The sequence below is a fragment of the Mirounga leonina genome, unplaced genomic scaffold (assembly GCF_011800145.1).
Source record: "Mirounga leonina isolate KUSES-001 unplaced genomic scaffold, KU_Mleo_1.0 Mir_205, whole genome shotgun sequence".
Classification (NCBI taxonomy): domain Eukaryota; kingdom Metazoa; phylum Chordata; class Mammalia; order Carnivora; family Phocidae; genus Mirounga; species Mirounga leonina.
In genome coordinates, this window is record NW_023270515.1 from 948821 (window position 1) to 969555 (window position 20735).

The 20735-nt window shown below is 38.5% G+C and overlaps 1 protein-coding gene across 2 annotated transcripts in view; it reads right to left on the bottom strand.

The window, feature by feature from the left end:
• Positions 1-20735, bottom strand: part of BRWD1 (bromodomain and WD repeat domain containing 1) — a 110303-nt gene that overhangs the window by 73276 nt on the left and 16292 nt on the right. For both annotated transcript variants that reach the window (XM_035028874.1, XM_035028875.1), the window contains exons 5-10: positions 16965-17115; positions 14770-14868; positions 14233-14393; positions 12843-13064; positions 2813-2913; positions 1506-1576 (exon numbers count right to left, since the gene is read on the bottom strand). In XM_035028874.1, the coding sequence (XP_034884765.1) occupies positions 1506-1576; positions 2813-2913; positions 12843-13064; positions 14233-14393; positions 14770-14868; positions 16965-17115 (805 nt within the window). The remainder of the gene's footprint in view (positions 1-1505; positions 1577-2812; positions 2914-12842; positions 13065-14232; positions 14394-14769; positions 14869-16964; positions 17116-20735) is intronic.

Consider the following 20735-nt stretch of genomic DNA (forward strand, 5'->3'; position numbering starts at 1 on the left):
ACCTTTTATCCCAAAATTAAGTTTATCTCAATAGATCCATTTTCTAACTCACTATATAAAGACATTTTAAAATTAATATAATACAGTGATGTTTTAATTTATAATAAAAAACATATGTATTTGGTCTTCATCCCTATTTCTGGCACAGAGCTCCTAAAACCCTTGGGAAAGATTTCCTAAGCAACAACACCGATAAAAGTATCTTGATATTCATAACAAATCAATTTCACCCACACCAGAGTTTATATTAATAAAGTGATTCTTGGAGAGCACCTAAGAATGGGGGTGCTGACTGCCAGAAGTACCAACCATGTCATTAGAGGGCTGGAACTTTCAGTCCCACTCCCCTGACCTCTGGAGAGGGGGAGAGGAAGGGAGGTGAATCAATCACCAATGACTTAATTAACTGTTCCTATGTAACAGAACCTCCATAAAAAAACCTAAAGGACAGGGATCAGAAAGCTTCCAGGTTGGTGAACATGTGGAGATTTGGGAAGAGTGGGGTGTCTAGAGAGTGTCCATACACTTCATCCTCTGCATCTCTTCCACGGGGCTATTACTCAATTATATCCTTTTATATAAGCTGGAAATCTAATAAAATGTTTGAGTTCTGTAAGCTGTTCTAACAAAATAATCAAACCCAAGGAGGGGGTCGAGGGGGTCGAGGGAACCTCTGGTCTTTAGCCAGTCAGAAGCAGAGCTGACAACCTGGTCTAAAGGGGGGAGGTGGGGTCTTGTAGGACTAAGCCCTTAACCTGTAGGATCTCACACTGTTCTTTAGGGAGATAGTCTTAGAACGGAACTGTAGGACACCCAGCTGGCGCTAGAGAATTGCTGGATGGTGTGGAAAAACAAAAACAAAAAACCAAAACACACATACATCAGACGGGACTTTAATTAAAAAAGTAATTCAATCTGGAAATACTCGCGACCTGTCACTGCTTGATTAATGGTGGCAATGACCGTATGTGCTGCTAGTCTGACAACGCCTGACAAAGGGGCTCTGCTTTCTAAGCAGCTTCACAGACCTAACCCAAGCTTCAGAATACAAAGTTCACTCACTCAAGTTTTCAGACTTTTATGGGGGAAAATCTTTGACTTCTCCTAAAAAGAAAGGTTACCACACAAGCTCACGTACAAGAAAAGAAAATGTGCGATAATTTCACCAAAATGAGTGGAAAACAAATTTAAACCATAAAAATCTGCAGTTCAGCCCATTCAAGAAAATCACAGTTTTGGTAGATCTCACACAGGGGGCTCACATGGATACCTTAAGCCTCCTTTTGCCAGCTGTCTGACTCCGATTACCATTAGAAATTAGAGAATGGTAGAATGGGGGAGTAAAAGACAAAAGAAAAAGCTAATGAAATAAACATCTTGGATTAAGCCTAATGAAATGGGCAGAAGTCATTTACCATCCATCTGATAAATGCTCTTGGCAATAACACGATCATCCAATAAATGATAAATAAAACTAAGAAGAAAAATTACTAAATTTATCTTACCAACACTAAAAGAAGAACAAAGCATCTGAACACCTGGTCTAGGCTTTTCCGTGAACTTCAGGGGACGTGGACTTTAAAAGAAGATGCAATTTTCAAAACTCATTAGTTCAACACATTAACAGGGTTTATAATGATGGTTTTAATCTAGCATATTTAATACTATAACCTTATTTATAAAGTACCTCACAAGTATCTCTGCATATGCTATTACAGCTGGACAGATTCTGGAAGGCTCTGTCCAATCCCTATGTTCACAAGAACCCTACCCCACAGCAAGAGCGGACCTACCAACCCCATCTCGTAACTGAGGGACTAAAACTTCGAATGCAAGTGAACCCGCCATCCAGGTTGTAGGGCAGGGTATACAGCCACCAGGGAACAGCACTGCTCAGCAGAAACTATGCGAGCCACACGTGTAACTTTAAATTTTTACAGTAGCCACAATAAACGTAAAAAGATAAAATCAGTTTTATTTCATTTAACCTAATATATCCAGAATATCACATCAATATGAATAAAATATTGAGAACCTTAGATCCTTCTTTTCGTACTACATCTTTGAAATCTTCCACAATATACGAAATACATACTACCTCTCAATTTGAGCAGTTTTCATCAAAGATACTTTATCTATATTTGGTTTCATAAAACTCACAGTTGAAAAACTAAATTCACAGTCAGGTTATTTGAAATATGCTTAAAGGTTCTGTGATACCTGAATCAAGTATCAGTTTTTAAGATGAAACTGATAATTCAGTTCCTCGAATGCACTACCCACATCTGAAGTGCTCGACAGTCACACACCGCTGGTGGCTACCATCCTGGACAGCACATCTCTAACATTTTTCAAAACATTTCACATACATACGATCTCACTTTTTTCCGCCCATAAAATGTGCCCACTAAGCTAGAATAGCTGCGCTTCTTTCACATATCCATCTAAATAGTACATTGTAGGGGCGCCTGGGTGGCTCAGTCGGTTAGGCATCAACTCTTGATTTAAGCTCAGGTCATGATCGCAGGGTTGTGAGGTCAAGCCCCACACCAGGCTCCACACAAAGCGTGGAGTCGGCTTGAGATTCTCTTTCCCTCTCCCTTTGCCCCTCCCCTGTGCACTCTCTAAAATAAATCTTTATAAATAAACGAACAACACACTGTAAACAGTCAACAGGGCACTAACACTGTATATAATAAAAAGTAAAAAGGCAACCACAATATAGAACTTCCCTTTATAATCAGACTTCATCTCATTAGACTAAATTAAACACTAAAGAAAGAAAACTTATCACATAATTACAGCCACTTACCTGAATTTCAGGGACTCTAAATCCCACTGCCAGAAACAAACTGTTCCGTCAGCACCAGTAGAGACCATGTATCTTTGGGAGCCTTTGGCCATTGGGCTAAACTAAAATGCAACCACAGACAATTCCGTTTCCTGAGCTTCTACTGAAGTCATAGTTTAATGGTTTTTCAAAGTTAATTTCAACTGACACACTTAAGTAAAACATAAGAATTACAAAATACAGGCAACAGTATAGTGAAAAATCACAACCTAGGTTATCTCTAATTTATAAATGTAATGTGATCTCAGTAAAAGATTACTTTCAAAACTAATAAACAAGAAAAACTTTTACAAAGAGAAAGTGAAGTCCTGGTCTTATCAATATGAAAGCATAATACAAAGTCTCAATAATGAAAATTATGGGTCATGGTAGGTACAGTGACAGAATGACCAATGGAAAAATATACTATAAAGTCCAAATGGACCTTAATATAAAAGCTAAGATAAAGGTGCCAAAATTGGTTGCAGAAACAATGAATCACTGCATAAATGATTTACCAACTGTGCGGCAATCTGGAAACTATTCTTTGGACTGTACATCAGGATCAATTCCAAGTAGATCAAAAATTCATTTAAAAAGAAAGCTATAAAAGTATTCTAAGAAAACACAAGAATTATACCTAACTTCAGAAATGAGCTAACACTTAGGTTTAACAAAGTTCAGTTCAACTGTGTTACACAAACAAGCTATTAGACCAATTTGGACCAGAGACACCCATCAAGGCTTAACAGATAGGAAAATACAAAGAAAACAAGAAAAACACACTAGGCAAAAGAATATGAACAAAAGTACCAAAGTGAGAGGGAATATGGTATGTGACAGCAACAGAAATATCTATATGACTAAAGTGCTCATTTTTGCAAGTGGTGGAGGAATGGATTAAATGAGTAGAGAATCTGGACCCAATAAGAGCAAGAAGTAACTGCAGTTCTCAAGTAAAACCCAAAAATGTGTCAGACAGCAGTATACAATAGTCACTGGAAGGGAACAGATAAGAAAAACAACTAAGAATCAATCCACTTAATCTAAGAACCTTAACAGGAAGGAAGTACTTCCTTTCCCCAGAATGGGGAGGAAAAAGCCATGAAGAACACCACAACTTGCTGACTCATGAGTCATTCAACACAAAGGAGGTTAGCAAACAAAGACCAGGGCTGCCATTAACAGAAAAGGAAGAGCTGGGAAGAAATTTTTTTAGGTTATTTACATAATTATTCATCACTACAACATCCCAGAGAGACATAGTTTATTATCTGTTTCATGATTTTTCTCAAGATTATACACTTTGTAAGGGAGGTAGGATTTGAACCTAATACTTCTTCAAAGAAGCTTCTCCCAATTTCCTTCTCTTCAAGTACAGGAAATGAAGGGTTTTTCAATGTTGAAAGTGATTACTTACATCTAAACAGATGTGTCCCAGAATATGGACTAAAACTGAGTTTTGGAGACTATCCCGTTAAAATAAATAACTGAAGATAATTAATATCAAATATTGTTAATTAAAATTAAAATATCACAGTAAAATTTGTAAATCTGCAGAGAGTATTTTAAGAGTTCTAAACCTGAATTTCTGCAGAAGAGTTGACTCATGTTCTAACTAAATCTAATTCTTAGATACACAAGTGGTATTGCACCATACTGTCTTCTCTGTAACACCTTTGAAGGATTTTTAAATATCTAGCACGGCAAAAGATGTGAGGTTTATTTTGCTTAGGGGTTTTGGGGGGAGGTGGGGGGGGAGAAGGGCTCTTTGTGCTTATTTTCTTCTAAATGAACTTGATGGCATGCTAAAGTCCATTAAAACAAAGCAACTGGTATTTCAAATATAAACACACTAACTTTATACCAAGACTTGGAGAGAGATGCTATCTTTACATCACTGAATCTTCATTCAGGAGTGTACTAGACATTTTCACTAATATAGATTATTCCCTCCTCCACCCCCCGACCACCGACCCCAAGGTTCTGTCATTATTTTTAAGACTTTTCTTCATACAGACTTTTCCCATTTCCTGGTTTATGTGTTTGAAGGCTTTTGTTGCTACTGTGAATTATGTCTGTACTCCGTTACATCTGCTAATTGGTTATGGTGGTTTATAGCAGTTTTGGTTTTAGGACACAGGTCCTATATTCATTCGGTTTACTACGATCTCAGGAGTTCTAATAAGTTTTAATAAAATTCAAAAGTGAGTCCTCTGAGCTTGGAGTTTTCTTTTTAAATTTTTTTTTCAGTGCCCAACAGGCATTATTAACCTTTCAAGCCTTTCCTTCCCTGTTTCTAAGCAGCAGATTCCTGCAGATCACTGACAGCCAGCCATGCTTCATTAATCATCCTCAAAGCTACTCATCAGTGACCATAATACTTATTTCTGCATACTGAAAATGAGTCTCACTTTTCCAAGATAGGTTAGGTAAGTCCTGCATAAAGGAAACAGTAAGAGGTATGACTTCTCAGTTGCTGGTGGCTTCGTGCTTCTGTACTACAATCTCACATGGCTACTTCCAAAGTCAAAACAGTTTTGAAATCTACACGTTTTCAGTAACTGTTCGGTATATAACATATGCCTGGGTGCATAATAACTTCTACTTTTACAACTTGTTTGGTGGCAAAATAAGTTTTTAATGTATGCTGATCCTCTGTTTTGCTATTAAAGAGTGCACTACCCGAAGGTAGTTAGCTACTCTATCACCTGCTAAATGCAAATCTTTCCTGTTGTTTATTACGTGTGCATTCTAGACAAAGCTGTGGAGGGGGAAAATTTGTACAAAACTCACCATTTTAGCTATTTTAAAATGTACAACTCACAGAGCACCTGGGTGGCTCAATCAGTTAAGCATCTGACTAGATTTGGGTTCAGGTCATGAACTCAGAGTCATGAGATCCAGCTCCACACCGGGCTCCACACTGAACATGGAGTCTGCTTAAGATTCTCTCTCTCTCCTTTTCCCTCTCCCCCTCCCCCTTCTCATTCTCTCCTCCTGTCTAAAAAAATAAAAATAAAATGTACAGTTCAGTAGCATTTAGTACATTCACATGCTGTGCAGCCATTGCCACTATCTGGTCCCAGAGCTATTATTTTAGAAGATAAATTGTAACCTGTCAAAGCATTTTCAGTGGATTCTCATGGCTTTTTAAAGTATATCATACATATAATATGGCGCCATACCTGTCTCTTGCCATACATGGACAGAAGTGAACCATGTGGACCTGAATCACAACACTTCAGCCCTAAGACCCTCAGCATGCATGAGTCTCCTAAGAACAGTGACCTCCTACTCCATAACTATAACAAGCTTGTCAACACTCAAGAAATGTAATATCAATATAATACTATCATGTAATATATGGTTCATACTGAAATTTATCCTAATTTCTCGAATGTGCTTTATAGGCTTTCTTCACCCCTAAAGCCAAGACCAAATCAAGGCTCACACATCGCATTTATACTTGTACCATTTTCTTAGTTTCCTTACATGACACTTTATTTTCTTGCCTTTCTTGAAACTAAACTTTTGAAAGATAGAGGAGATTTCACAGACTTTTTTTTTTTTTAAAGATTTTATTTATTTATTTGAGAGAGAGAATGAGATAGAGAGAGCATGAGAGGGGGGAGGGTCAGAGGGAGAAGCAGACCCCCTCACTGAGCAGGGAGCCCGATGTGGGACTCGATCCCAGGACTCCAGGATCATGACCCGAGCCGAAGGCAGTCGCTTAACCGAGCCACCCAATCGCCCACAGACTGTTTCTTAATTTGAATTTGTCTGACTGCTTCCTCATGAGATTCAGGTTAAACTTTTTTTTTTTTTTAAAGATTTTATTTATTTATTTGAGAGAGAGAGAATGAGAGAGAGCGAGTACATGAGAGGGGGGAGGGTCAGAGGGAGAAGCAGACTCCCCGCCGAGCAGGGAGCCCGATGTGGGACTCAATCCAGGGACTCCAGGATCATGACCCGAGCCGAAGGCAGTCGCCCAACCGAGCCACCCAGGCACCCCAGGTTAAACTTTTTTAACAGAAATACTACATAGGTGGATAAGAAATTTAACTACACAGCTTTAGAGTTATGGATCTATTCAGATTTTCTTCCCTTTTGTGGCAGTCTTGATAAGTGTTTTTCTGAGTATTTACCTGTTGCATCTTAATTTTCAAATTTCCTATATAGCCATTTAAAATATTCTCTTTTTAGGGGTACCTGGCTGGCTCAGTCAGAAGAGCAACTCTTGATCCCAGGGTCAGGAGTTTGAGCCCCACACTGGGGGAGGTAGAGATTACATCAAAAAATTTTTTAAATAAGTAAAATATCCTCTTTTTAATGTCTAAAGGGTCTATAGAGATGCCCCTCTTCAAAGCTGACAATGATAATTTTTGACATTCTTCTTACTTGAGCATTCTTATAGCAACATTTTTAGTCTTTCAAAGAACTTTTGGCTTTGCTAATCCTCTCTACTGTTAGGCTTCCTTTTCTAGTCTTTTTTTTTTTTTTTTTTTAAAGATTTTATTTATTTATTTGAGAGAGAGAGAATGAGAGACAGAGAGCATGAGAGGGGGGAGGGTCAGAGGGAGAAGCAGACTCCCCACTGAGCAGGGAGCCCGATGCGGGACTCGATCCCAGGACTCCAGGATCATGACCTGAGCCGAAGGCAGTCGTTTAACCAACTGAGCCACCCAGGCGCCCCCCTTTTCTATTCTTAATTTCTGTACTTATCTTCCTAATGTTCTTGTCCTCTGTTGTTTCCTGTTCTAACTTTCTGAGAAATACTTGACCCCTGAATTTCAGCTTTTTTTAAATACATGCATTGAGGGCTATAAATTTCCCTTTGGGCACAGCTTCCGCTGTGTATTAATAATCTTATGCCATGTAACAAATTACCCCAAAATGTAGCTACCGAAAACAATATATATTCATACCCCAAATCACTAAGGGTCAAGAATTCAGGAGCAGCTTAGGTGGTTCTGGCTCAGGGTCTCATGAGATTACAGCAGATGTCAGCCTGGGCTTACGTGGGGGATGGCGGACCTGCTTCCGAAAGGCCTGACTCAACATGCCTATGGCAAGAAACTTCAGTTAATTGCCATGAATGTTATGGAACAGTCCATAGGGCTGTTTGAGTGTCCTATCAACATGGCAGCTGGTTTCCCTCAAGATGAATGAGTCAAGAGAATAAGACAGGTCAAGGGGCATGAGTCCAGAAGGCAAGAATTATCAAACACCATCTTGGTGGCTGCCTACCAAACTCTACATCCCACAATACACAATACCTAATATTTTCATTAATCAGTTCAAGTATTCTTAAATTTTTATTGTGATTTCTCCTTTAATATGTGTATTATTTAAAAGTATACTGCTTAATTTGAGGATTATTCTCCCATTAATTCTGGCTGTTAGTAATTTCTGGTTTAACTACACTACTGTCAGAGAATATATACTTGGGATTATTTCAGTATTTTCAAATTTGTTGAGAAGTTGCTTTAAGGGTCAGAATGTGGACAGTATTTATATAAACACCCCACTTATGACTACAAAGAAATGATGCAGATACCATATGCAATGTTTCAATCTGGCATCCAGGTCAAGGTCATCATTTGTTGTTCAAATCAAGATTTCTTTATAGCATAGGTTCTTCTTTCAATTATTGAGAGATGGAGGTGTGTTAACCTCCCACTATGATTGTATTATGGAGGTCCATTTTTCCTCATAAATTCTATTTTTGCTTTATGTATTTTGACGCCACATTCCTAAATTTAGAACTCTTCTATCTCATGAAACTTTTTATTATAAATTGTCCCTCTTTGCCTCTAAAAATGTTAAGTGCCTTAAAGCCCTATTAGCTAATATTAGAATGCTACACCAGCCTTGTGGTTTTTGCAAGTCTTCCATCCTTTACTTCCAGCCTCCCTATAGCCTTATAGCAAAGATGGGGTTTTGTTTCTTAGTTCCGTCTGAAATCTTTGTCTCTCACTGGAACCACCTAATGCACTTACAAATAAAGTGTTCATGAACATACTGCTACCTAATCACAGCCTGGCAGCATCCTAGGTCTTCCCACCTTTCTTTCACTCTTTCTTGCGTTTTTTTTTTTTTTTTTAATTATTCCGTATTTCCCCCTCTATTAGAGCTTGGTAGTTATACACTCTATTGCAATTCTTTTAGTTGTTATTTTGGAGATTACAAAATCCATCTTCATCTTATTAAAAGTCTACTTCTCAAACAATGCAAAGATGTTAAAAATACTAAAGTTACCTCCTCCTGATATACAAGCTTTTACTATTACTTGTTAGATTCTCTGTAATAATTTTTCAACCCATAAGCTATTATACTTGTATACAATCGATGTTTTTTCCCATGTGCTCACACACCTTTTTTTTTTTTTTAAACTCTTTATTCCTTCTTGCATCTCCAAGCCTGGGATCACATTTCCCTCTTGGCCTATTACTATTTAGAATTCCCCCTTAGGGCTGTTCCCTTGTCTGAAAATGTGTTTAAAGCACTATTTTGGATAGGTTCAGAATTCCTGACAGGCAGTCATTTCCTATTAGCACTTTATTTATTTAAATAAATCCAAATGTAAGATTTTTATTTTATTTTTTTTTATGTATTTAGCCCAACCTGGGGCTTGAGCACACGACCCTGAGATCAAGTTGCATGCTTTACCAACTGAGCCAGCCGGGTGCCCTTATTAGCACTTTAGAAGTATTTCTTTGTCTACTGACTTCCACTATCCTACTGAGAAGTTAATCATCAGTCTTACTGCTTCTTTATTTTTTCTTCTGCTTACTTTAAGATTTCTCTGTAGGGTGATGTTCAATAGCTGTAGTCTTCTGTATTCTTCTTTATTCTGCTCAAGATCCCCAGTGTTTCTGCCATCTGTGGCTCTATTTCTCCAGTGCATTTTGCAAAATTCTCGGCTGTTACGCTTCAAATACAGCTCTGCTTCATTCTCTCCTCTTGTTCAGGAAACCCAATTACACATGTGGCATATGTACGTACAGACATGTAGCATCTTTTTTAGCAGAGCCTGAGAGTCCAACCTCTTCCTGCCGTGCTTCAATCCATTTATTTTCTTCCAACCTCACTTCCAGTTCATTAAATCTCCAATTTCTTCAGTCATGTCTAATGTATTAAAACCATCCACTCAATTCTGAAATTCAGCTTTTTATTTCAACTCCAGAATTTCCTCTGTACTGACTTGCAGTTCTCTGCTGCAATTTTTTCTATTCTAAATAGTCGAACTTATGTGTAGATATTTTCAATCTATATCCTCTCTACCCCTACAAGTGTGTCAGAAGTTCTGCTAAGCTTTAATGGCCACCTCCTCTGGAATTGGCAAATGCCTTCTGACTCATAGCTCCTCGCTTTCCTTATCTTGGTGCCCTAATTTCTCATTGTGTGTATGTCAGGTATTTTTTCACCTGTGTCTAACTTCCCAAGTTCTTTTTAAAAAGGAAAGCTAGTCCAAGCCACCTATACAGTGTCTTTCCTTCCTGCAGAATGCTCATTCGCTATTCTTTCAGACAGACAAAAGGTTCTACTTCTGGTTGTAATAATACTAACATTTTTGAGAATGTAAATTATATCAAATGACATTGTATAATGCTACCCTTGAGAAAGGTGTACATCAAAATATTCACAGTGACTATTTCTAGATAGTAAGATCATGGAGGCTTACCTTCTTATTTGCTATTAATTACTGTCTAATTTTTCTGCAAACAATATTACCTGTACATCTTTTTTTAATATAAATTGGAAAAAAAAAAAAAACCTTTACTATAGTGAAAAATGGTTTCTATATGCCAGTAACAACAGGGCAAAGAATATAAAAAAGATTAATAACTAATACCGTGTACTTGTTTGACTTTGAACTTTGGTAACCACTGGCAAGTAGAGATGAACTTTCTGGTGTATAAAAACTTACTACCACCCAAACAGATTTTTCAGATATTTTCAGTAGGTGATAACCGAATGTGGGCCCCATTACCAAAGGAATGGGTTATAAGACCAGAGCTCCACTTTTACATTGAGGGATTCCATGATGGTTTGAGGACAGACACCAGCACAAAGTCAGAAGTTTTCTCATGTGCTGCTATGCTGGCCTAGAAGTTCACATCAAACAACACAATGCCAACTGTGGAACACACAATGAAGATCTGAATTAATGTTCAGACTATGAAAACTTCTAAAGAACTCTTTCCTTAAAATAAACAGGCATACCAAAAACCTTGCTTAAAGTTTCAAAATAAAACACTATCTCAATTCTGGTTGTCTTCATTCAAAAATAAATCTGTTATCTCTATTCTTCAAGAAAACTGACTGGAGGGCGCCTGGGTGGCTCAGATGGTTAAGCGTCTGCCTTCGGCTCAGGTCATGATCCCAGCGTCCTGGGATCGAGTCCCGCATCGGGCTCCCTGTTCCTTGGGAGCCTGCTTCTCTGTCTCTCATGAATAAATACATAAAATCTTTAACTGGAAGAGTGGAGAAAAGTGTCTCTCGTCATAGGACTTCACACCAAATCCATTTAGAGATCACTTAACATATAGCCTGGGTGCATTCGTAGCTGAAAGTGGAACCACTCCCACAGTTTTATCCAAAATCAAGTCAGAGGCACCAATGTGCCTTAAAAGGCCTTACAAATCGGTATCTTCCTAACAAAATTTTCAAAAAACTGACCGAACAGCACCATTTTCAGTTCTGAATGAACTAATGACTCTAAGACAGTATCCTCAATGGCTGCTAGAGAGAGACTACCAGACACTTCATGCCTAGAAGAGTGTACACCTCCAGGTGCTCAAGCCTTTAGATTAACAATCCTGAAAGTGCAGTCCCTGGGGGAGGAAGAACAGCAGCAGCGGCACCTGGGAGCTTATTATAAATGCACATTCTCAGGCCCCACCTCCGACACTTTCTATCAGAATCTTTGGTGGTGGGGCCTAGCAATCTGTGTTTTAAACAAGGCCTCCAAGTGATTCACATGCACATTTAGCAGAACCACTGCTCTGGATCCAACAACCAAGTTACGGGAAATACACAGGAACATGCTGATCCGCTCTGCAAGGATGCAGACGGTAACATCCAGACTGTGGGAACTGCACACACAAACAACCCAACTCTTTAAACAAAGAAACTGTAAGGGGATTTTTTAAAAAATTGGGCAAGGGAATGCAATTTGTTTTAAGCTTCTTTTAATTGACAGTAACCAACTATAAGATAGAAGTTTTGTCTGGTTCCTCCTTCAAACAAATAAAATATTGCTACTGATGAGACAACTGCAAATTTGAACATGAAAAAAAATAAGTATGATGATAATGGTTTGGTTGTGTTTATTAAAAGAAATTTTTATCTTTTAGAAAGACACACTGAAATATTTACAGAAAAATGATATGAAATCTAGGATTTGCTTTAGGTACAAAGTGAAGTGTGGTTGGAGCAAAAAACTGGCCATGGGTTAATGGGCACCTAGGGGTTCGTTGTACTATTCTACTCTGGGTATGTGTAAAATTATCCTCCATGAACCGGGGCGCCTGGGTGGCTCAGTCGTTAAGCGTCTGCCTTCGGCTCGGGTCATGATCCCAGGGTCCTGGGATCGAGCCTCGCATCGGGCTCCCTGCTCAGCGGAGAGCCTGCTTCCCTCTCCTTCTCCCACTCCCCCTGCCTGTGTTCCCTCCCTCGCTGTCTCTCTCTTTCAAATAAGTAAATCAATAGAAAGAAAGAAAGATCATGAACCTATCCTGTTTGTAACTGATATTCCCCCAGCTTAACTGTAAGCCTAATTAGGAAGCAGGAAGTTATCCACCACGCCTTCACATAAAGCCCTTAGCTGCACCGGACAACATTACCTCACCCTCCCGAGATTCATGGAGATATGATTAATTACATTTTCTCCTGGTTACTACAACAGATCACATAATTACTGAGCATCTCACTGTCTCTCGTCTCTAAGGAAGACGAATTTTAAACAAAAGTTCCTACACAAGTGTGCACACTACAGCTAGTTTACCTGTAAAGATGTGATCGACCCCGTGTGTCCTTGGAGTACAGCAACGGGGGCACAAGTCCTCAAGCACCACACTCGGATGATCTTGTCACAGCTCCCTGCAGCAATCATTGTATTCTCATAGTTTACCGCCATATCTGAAATTTCTGCAGAATGACCTCGTAATGTTGACAACAGGCGGCCATTGTGTGTTGACCAAATCTTCACCAAACAATCATCTGAACCCTGAGAAAAAGTACACCCAAAAACAAATGTTAAAACAGCAAGTCTTTTCTAGCTTTTTCATGTTTACAGCAGCTTTATTCACAATTGCTAATACTCAGAAGTAACCAAGATGGCCTAGCATTTTAAAAATTACTATTTACGTGTCACTCAAATTAAGTATCTATAACTCTTCTCTTTCCAACTGTGTAATATTCTGCAAATTATGAATCTGACAGTCAGAGCACGTATGGAACAATTTTTTTCTTCAAATCAAATAACATCTCTGTAAAGATACTATGAAGTTTCATTTCTGTGGATCAGACAACATTATAAATACTATTTTCCCAAAATTCCCCGCCAAGCAGTGAGTTCAACTAAAAGTTCATGGCTCACCTATTTCAATTAACAATGGTTAAATGTCAGTTTTGCTCACATCAAGCTAAATAATTTGATATGCATTAGGACAGACCTACGGTTCACCGGCTAAGTGAGTGGCAATCTCAAAAACAACTAAAAAAGAACGGGACTAGCACCCTCGTTTTAAATAACCCAACAACAGGGTCTCAAATTTGTGGCACCAGCCAGCATCCATCTAACTCAGCAAATTTTTTAGTATCTACTCTGAATCTCACAACTGAAAAAGGAAACTTAAACTTCTGACCCATCGTAATCTTCCCTTAAAATATTAAAATGTTAGATTACAAATATTTATACATAGTTTTATAATAATAATAAAATAATCTTTCACTGTTCAAGTAATCAATTTCCCTGGATCAATGAGTAGTCAATATGAATATGAATCACCTGCAAAGATTTGGATTTTTATGGAAGCTTTTTTGGTCTGTTTTGGTTACTGGACATACTAGAAACTACCCTCATTAGTAGGTCTAGAATGGGATGGAAGGGAAGTATTAGGCATGCATATTTTTAAGATCCCTGATGATCATGCCCATGAACCACTAAGTCAATGTCTCACAAACACTACACAAGGCCTGGCCATCTGCATCTGAATCACTTGGGATACTTAATAAAAATGCAAATTCATGGGCCCCACCCCAGATCTATGGAGTCAAAATCCCTGAGAATGGGAACCACAGAATCTACATGTTTTATAAGATCGCCTACAGGATTCTAATGCACACTGAAGTGCTCCAGATGATACCAAATTGAGTTTAAAACATTAACTCACGGTAAAGATTCTATGTCCTGTCCTATCAAATGCTACACAGTAAACAGCAGACAGATGTCCAAGAATCCTTCTGTGCATTTTTATATGCTGATACATAGTTCCTGGAAATGCTGTGCTAAAAGTGGAACACCCTGTGAGTTGTTTTCCTCGATGTATCTCCACTAGGAAATAAAAACAATGAAAATGGTTAAGAAGAGCCAATAATGTAAAAAACGAAGAAAAACTCCACAATTTCTAGAGGGTCACAGAATCTATGTTCAAGAAATCCTAAGGATACTAGTTTCTCCCCAACTCTGTTCTACTATAATCACCATTATGGGCTTCTTATTAGCATAAGATTATCTTTCAATAATTTTTACTACGTTTAGTAATAACTTTAGGAAAACAGTAAGTCTGGAAATGGGTACTTATCACTACTGAAACAACACTACCAGTATTTCCTTTTAAATTTTAATATAGCTGTTACAAAGCCGTTACAAAGTCGGTCAAGAAATTAAAAGCTGGGTTTCGGTCACGTGCCAAGCCACACTCACTCACCAAGACTGGGTGGGGAACCATAGTTCACTGGCATTTCTGGAGGTCTTCCTCTGTGAAGAGCAGCAAAGGCAGAGCCCTTCCAAACTGTGTGCCTGCAGTCTTTAAAACGAATTTTAGATACACATAAAATCTTGAAAGTTAACCCCAAGAAAGATTTTATAGAATACTTACGTATATTGTAACAAACTGTTTATTCAAAGTTTTACCAACTAATATACTTTAACAGAAAAGCCCTAGAGGTTTATTAGACTATTTCTGAAGGGGAAAAAAAAATTAAGACATCTCAGATACAACAACAACAGCTAACATGAGTACAGCACTTTACAGTGTACAAAGTGCTTTCCACGTACATCATCTCATTGAATCCTCACAACAACCCTGTGAGGTAGGTGTGATCGCCAACGCACAAGTGAGGTAACTGAGGCTCAAAGGTTCTGGGACCTTTCAAGAGACCCGCTGCCAATGACCCAGTCCAGATGGACCGTAAAACCAGATCTTTTGACTCCCAAGTCCTAGTCTATGCCGAGTAAGTTTTTATTCGTCAATGCAGAATTACACCACACGATATGAATGGTAAGAGATCTTAATCACAACGGATCCAACTTTCCCAAAATGGAAATTTTTGTAAGAAAAATTTTATTTGACTGATACGAAAATCCTTAAAATGTTAACGGAGTTTCAAAATTAATTTTGGCCAATATTACCATGACTTTAATCTCCTTAGGAAATACTGACAAAATTAAATGGCTTTCCTCTTGTTTTAGGATCACGGATAAGCCTTTACCTAAGAGCACGTAGGATCTGTGAGTGTGAACGCTAATTCTAGAGTCCCGTCCCTTTTTGACCTATCAACAAATACACTAAGAAGAAACATCTGCCCCCTCTATAGGAGATAGCAGCAGAACACAGATTATGCTGTGCCAGAAATTAGCTTCTTCACAAATGAAAGAGGAAGGGAAGGAAGGCATATAAACCTCTACTGAGCCTCGGGTGCCCCAACCTAACACACACATTACTTTTTACATGAAAGGATTCATTACCACTATCATGACCAAAGAGCAGTTACAAGGCGTCCTCTCTTGATGCCAGGACAAAACAGAGAAATATGGGCCCCTACCCTAGGGCAGCTGGCTTAAGTCTCTTCTAAGGTCTGCCAGTTCCAAAGCAGTGCTCATCACAAAACGACACGGAGCTTGACACAAGTAAAGAAAACAGAGGAAAACAGGCCACTCAGGCAACTACTACGTAACAACCTAAAATAGAATAATTACAAGGGGAACGGGGACGCAGAGAAGGGAGCATAAGAGCAGTTTCCTGACCCAAGCCACAGTGTGGCAGGGCCACAGAGCACGAGGAAATAACCAAAGCTGACAAACCAGGCTGGCATGGAAGCAGGAAGGAGGGTTGTTCTTCCTCAGTCAAGCTTTACCCTGCTGGTGCACCTAGGCGGCAGCAGCGTCTCAGCAACGGATCTTAAAGGCAATCATGGGGAGTGCACGTGACACACACTCAGGATCAGAATAAAGGTAATCATGGGGAGTGCACGTGACACACACTCAGGATCAGAAGAGCCAACATTCTTGCCCGTTAGCAGTTCAGCCATGTTGTATACATAGATCATATCACATACATATACTTAGTCTAGGTGATTTATACCAAGCTAACAGAAAAAGAACAGCAATTCCAAACATTTTGCTACCACATAACTTCGCAAAAAAATTAAATTGATGAAAAAGAACCATGCAATTGTACATTTTTGGTGCTTGTTTCAAACTGCTACCAATTTAAAAAATCACTTCCCCTTATTACAAAGGGCTTTCAGAATCTAAATACCAAATAAAATACTTCTAGCATTTAAAGAGTTTATTAGACACATACAATTACATTCAATGAAGTTATAAGTGAGCTACAAAATGGAAAATTAAGAACTCACATCAATAAAACCTCAAACACATCTCAGAATAAATTCAAGCTTTTTCGCTTAACATCTAAACCTTTATCATTTTTTTAAATGCAGAAGGACCCATTAAACACTTATGTAGTAAAATTCAATGTCTATGCTAAACGCAGAAAATTTTATAGTCCACAGCATGGTTTATAGTTACATATCGCCTTTCTTCCACAATGCATACATTACTTCACAATTATAATTATTATTAAGCTACAAAGCAGAACACTTCTTCAAATTAAGGTACCTTTTGCTGTACGTAGCAAAGACTGCCTTCCTGCACCAAGTAAAGAAGTGACTCTTGAAATACTGGGTGGAATTTCTTTATCCAACATGGGACCAATGCGCTGGCAGATTTGCAACAGATGATCAGGAGCCACATGCTTATTGGACAAGACCTAAATTGGAGAACAAGTTTTAAAAACATTATTTACAATATTATCAATAAATATTAAACTCTTAGGGATAAGTCTGACAAAACATGTGAAAAACATGTACAAGGAAAACTACAAATCGTTGCTGAAAGAAATTACAGAAGATCTAAATAAACAGCAAACTGATCTATAGGTTCAAAGCCAACCCAATCAAAATCCAAGCAGGCTTTTTTGCAGAAAATGACAATTTTATTCTAATATTCATATTCAAATGCAAGTGGCCTACAAAAGCCGAAGCAGCTTTAAAAAAAAAACAAAAAACAAAGTTGAGGTATAAAAATAATACTTGACTTCAGGAAATCATTGTATGAGGGCAACTGATTTTTGACAAAAGCACAAAGGACAAAAGATAATCTTTTCAACAAACAGAGCTGGAACAACTGGATATCCATTTGCCAAAAAAATTTTTTTAATTAGCTTTGATCCATACATCACACCATAAACAAAAATTATCTCAAGACAGATCACAGATCTAAATGCATAATCTAGAGGGGCGCCTGGGTGGCTCAGTTGTTAAGCATCCGCCGTCGGCTCAGGTCATGATCCCAGCATCCTGGGATTGAGTCCCACATCGAGCTCCTTGCTCAGTGGGGAGTCCGGTTCTCCCTCTCCCTCTGCCCTGCTTGTGTCCCCTCTCTCACTGTGTCTCTCTCTGTCGAATAAATAAATAAAATCTTTAAAAAAAAAATAAATGCATAATCTAAAACTGAAAAACTTATCACAGAAATCACTGGAGAAAATCTTTATGACCTGGGGTTAGATAAAGATCTCTAATGACAACAAAAGTACAATCCACACAAAAACCAGCCGATAAACTAGACTTCATCAAAACTAACAGCTTCTGGTTTTTCAAAAGGCGCGGTTCAGAGCATGAAAAGACAACCCACAGACTGAAAAAAAAAGTCTGCAAAGCATATCTCTGATAATGGACTTGTATCTAGAATATAAAAAACTCTCAAAATTCAATTATTAAAAAAATCTAATTTTTAAAAACAGGCAAAAGATGTGAACAGACATGTCACACACACACACACACACAGACGAAAAGATGCTCAACATCATTCACTGGTAACTGATGAAACACAAATTAAAACCATGAGGTATTAATACACACCTGTTAGAATGGCTAAAATTAAAAGTACTGGCCAGACCAAGATTGACAAGAACATGGAGAAACTGCTGGTGGGACAGGACACAGTACAACCACTTTGGAAAACAGTTGGGTGCTATTCCCCGAAGCAGATTGAGGTGATCGCTGTTCACTTGACCCAGACAGAAAACCCTACAAAATCATGCAAACCAAGAGGTTCAAATCTTCGTGTTCACTTTAAGAACACACGTGCAACTGCCCAGGCCATCAAGGGTACACTTATCTGAAAAGCCACTAAGTATCTGAAGGATGTCACTTTGCAGAAGCCTTGTGTGCCATTGCCTTGCTACAATGGTGGAGGTGGTAGGTGTGCCTAGGCCAAACAGTGGGGCTGCACACAGGGTCATGGCCCAAAAAGAGTGCTGAATTTTTACTGCACATGCTTAACAATGCAGAGAGTAATGCTGAACTTAAGGGTTTAGATGTAGATTCTCCAGTCATTGAGTACATCCAGGTGAACAAAGCCCCCAAGGTGCAGTGTAGAACTTACAGGGCTCATGGTCAGATTAACCCACACAAGAGCTCTTCCTGGCACACTGAGCAATCCTTACTGAAGAAGACCAGATTGTTCCTAAACCAGAAGAGGAGGCTGCACAGAAGAAAAAGATACCCCAGAAGAAAATGAAGAAACAAAAACTTATGGCCCGGGAGTAAATGGAGTATTACTCAGTTATCAAAAAGTTATCAAAAAGAATGAAATCTTGCCATTTGCAACAAAATGGATGGAACTATAGGGTATTATGCTAAGTGAAATAAGTCAGAGAAGGAAAAATACCATTTGATTTCACTAATATGTAGAATTTAAGAAATCTGAAACATACCTCAAGATCTCACTTTTGGTTCTTATGCATTAATTCAAATATAAAACAAGCCTGGATTCAATATAAAGTTGTTGTGGGGCACCCGGGTCACTCAGTCAGTGGAGTGTCCAACTTTCTTTCCCCCCCAGATGAATCCAGCATTTTATTTAATTATAGCAAGCAAGGAAGTGCTCACTTATTCTCTACTTAAACGCCATAGTTAGGCAAAAACATTCAGACCTATATTGAAAACACCTCGCTGAAAGTTTCCAGAACATTATTTGCCACTCAATACCCAAGCTGTTGAGATTTAAGATCACCTTTTGGCAGTGCACCACAGGATTCTAAACAAACAGGACTTCACCCATATCACCTTAATTTCTTGATTATCATGTCTTGCTTTCTATCATCCATCGGAACAATTAGTTCAGCTTCTTTAATCGCATAGCTTAAACCTGACGCTTCCCGGATGTAAAAGCTGAGTGTCCCAACTCTTGATTTCAGCTCAGGTCATGGTCTCAGGGTCGTGAGATGGAGCCCCACACAGGATTCTATGCTTGGCATGGAGTCCGCTTGAGATTCTCTCCCTCTCCCTCACCACCTCCCATTTCCCCCACTCTAGGTCTCTTTTTCTCTCAAGTAAATAGAATATTTAAAATATTTGTTCATAAGCCCTAATGACGACAGAAGATGCTAAATAAAATATCTTCAACTTCTCAACCTGACTTCTGTTTCCTACCCTGACAGATATCCCACAGCAAAACTCCAAAGGCCTATCAAAGCTCAAGTAGACATCAAAGTGTTTCTTAATACTAATTAGGACTCTGTGCTTCCAAGTGTCAGCATGTGAAAGTCCAAAAACTGTTGTAGATAATGAGCTCATCATGGGAGGGGAGAGATAGAAAGAACTAGAAAGTAATTCCAACAGGGCCAAGAAAATCACAGATCTAAGAACTTGTCAGCAATGCAAATCTGAAAACAAAACCCCCCACTGAAGTACTCACACTGACCAACCTATATATCTAAAAAGCTTAAGAAAGATAAAATGACTTTGAGCAATGGCAATATGGCTTCTATAAGGCACAAAATCACTCTAATAGTTTTAAGATTTCTACTATCCAGGTGGATAGATAACTTATATAATTGGCTTTAAGTTTTGAAGTTACACAACCAAGCCTGTCTCCTGAGTGGAGACTTGGTTCTTAAAGACGAGCTATAACAGACATGGCTAAAAACAACTTCTCTAATAGAAAATGTATGGACAGAAAATTTTAAACAGAGTGTTTCCTAGTGCTAAACATGGTCTTATTTTATCTCTTAAATGATCTAGAAGGGAAACGTTCTAGATTACACTCGCTGCCTGAGTTGAAGAAGCAATAAAACTGATCATTAAAATAATAGGAGGCTTCAACATAGGCAGGTGTACTTAGCTAAGTCCAGGTGTTGTAGGAACATGGATTCCAGGCAGCAGCTGTAATCCCCTAAAAGAATTATAGATTCATTGCATTTCTGAGGATTCTAGCACAATCATCAAAAAATGAAGGGGGAGGAAGTTTGCTAACCTATTTTTGTATAAAACAAGGTATTTCTGGAAAGTATGGTGGTTCTAGTCCCAATACAGGCAACAAAAATGA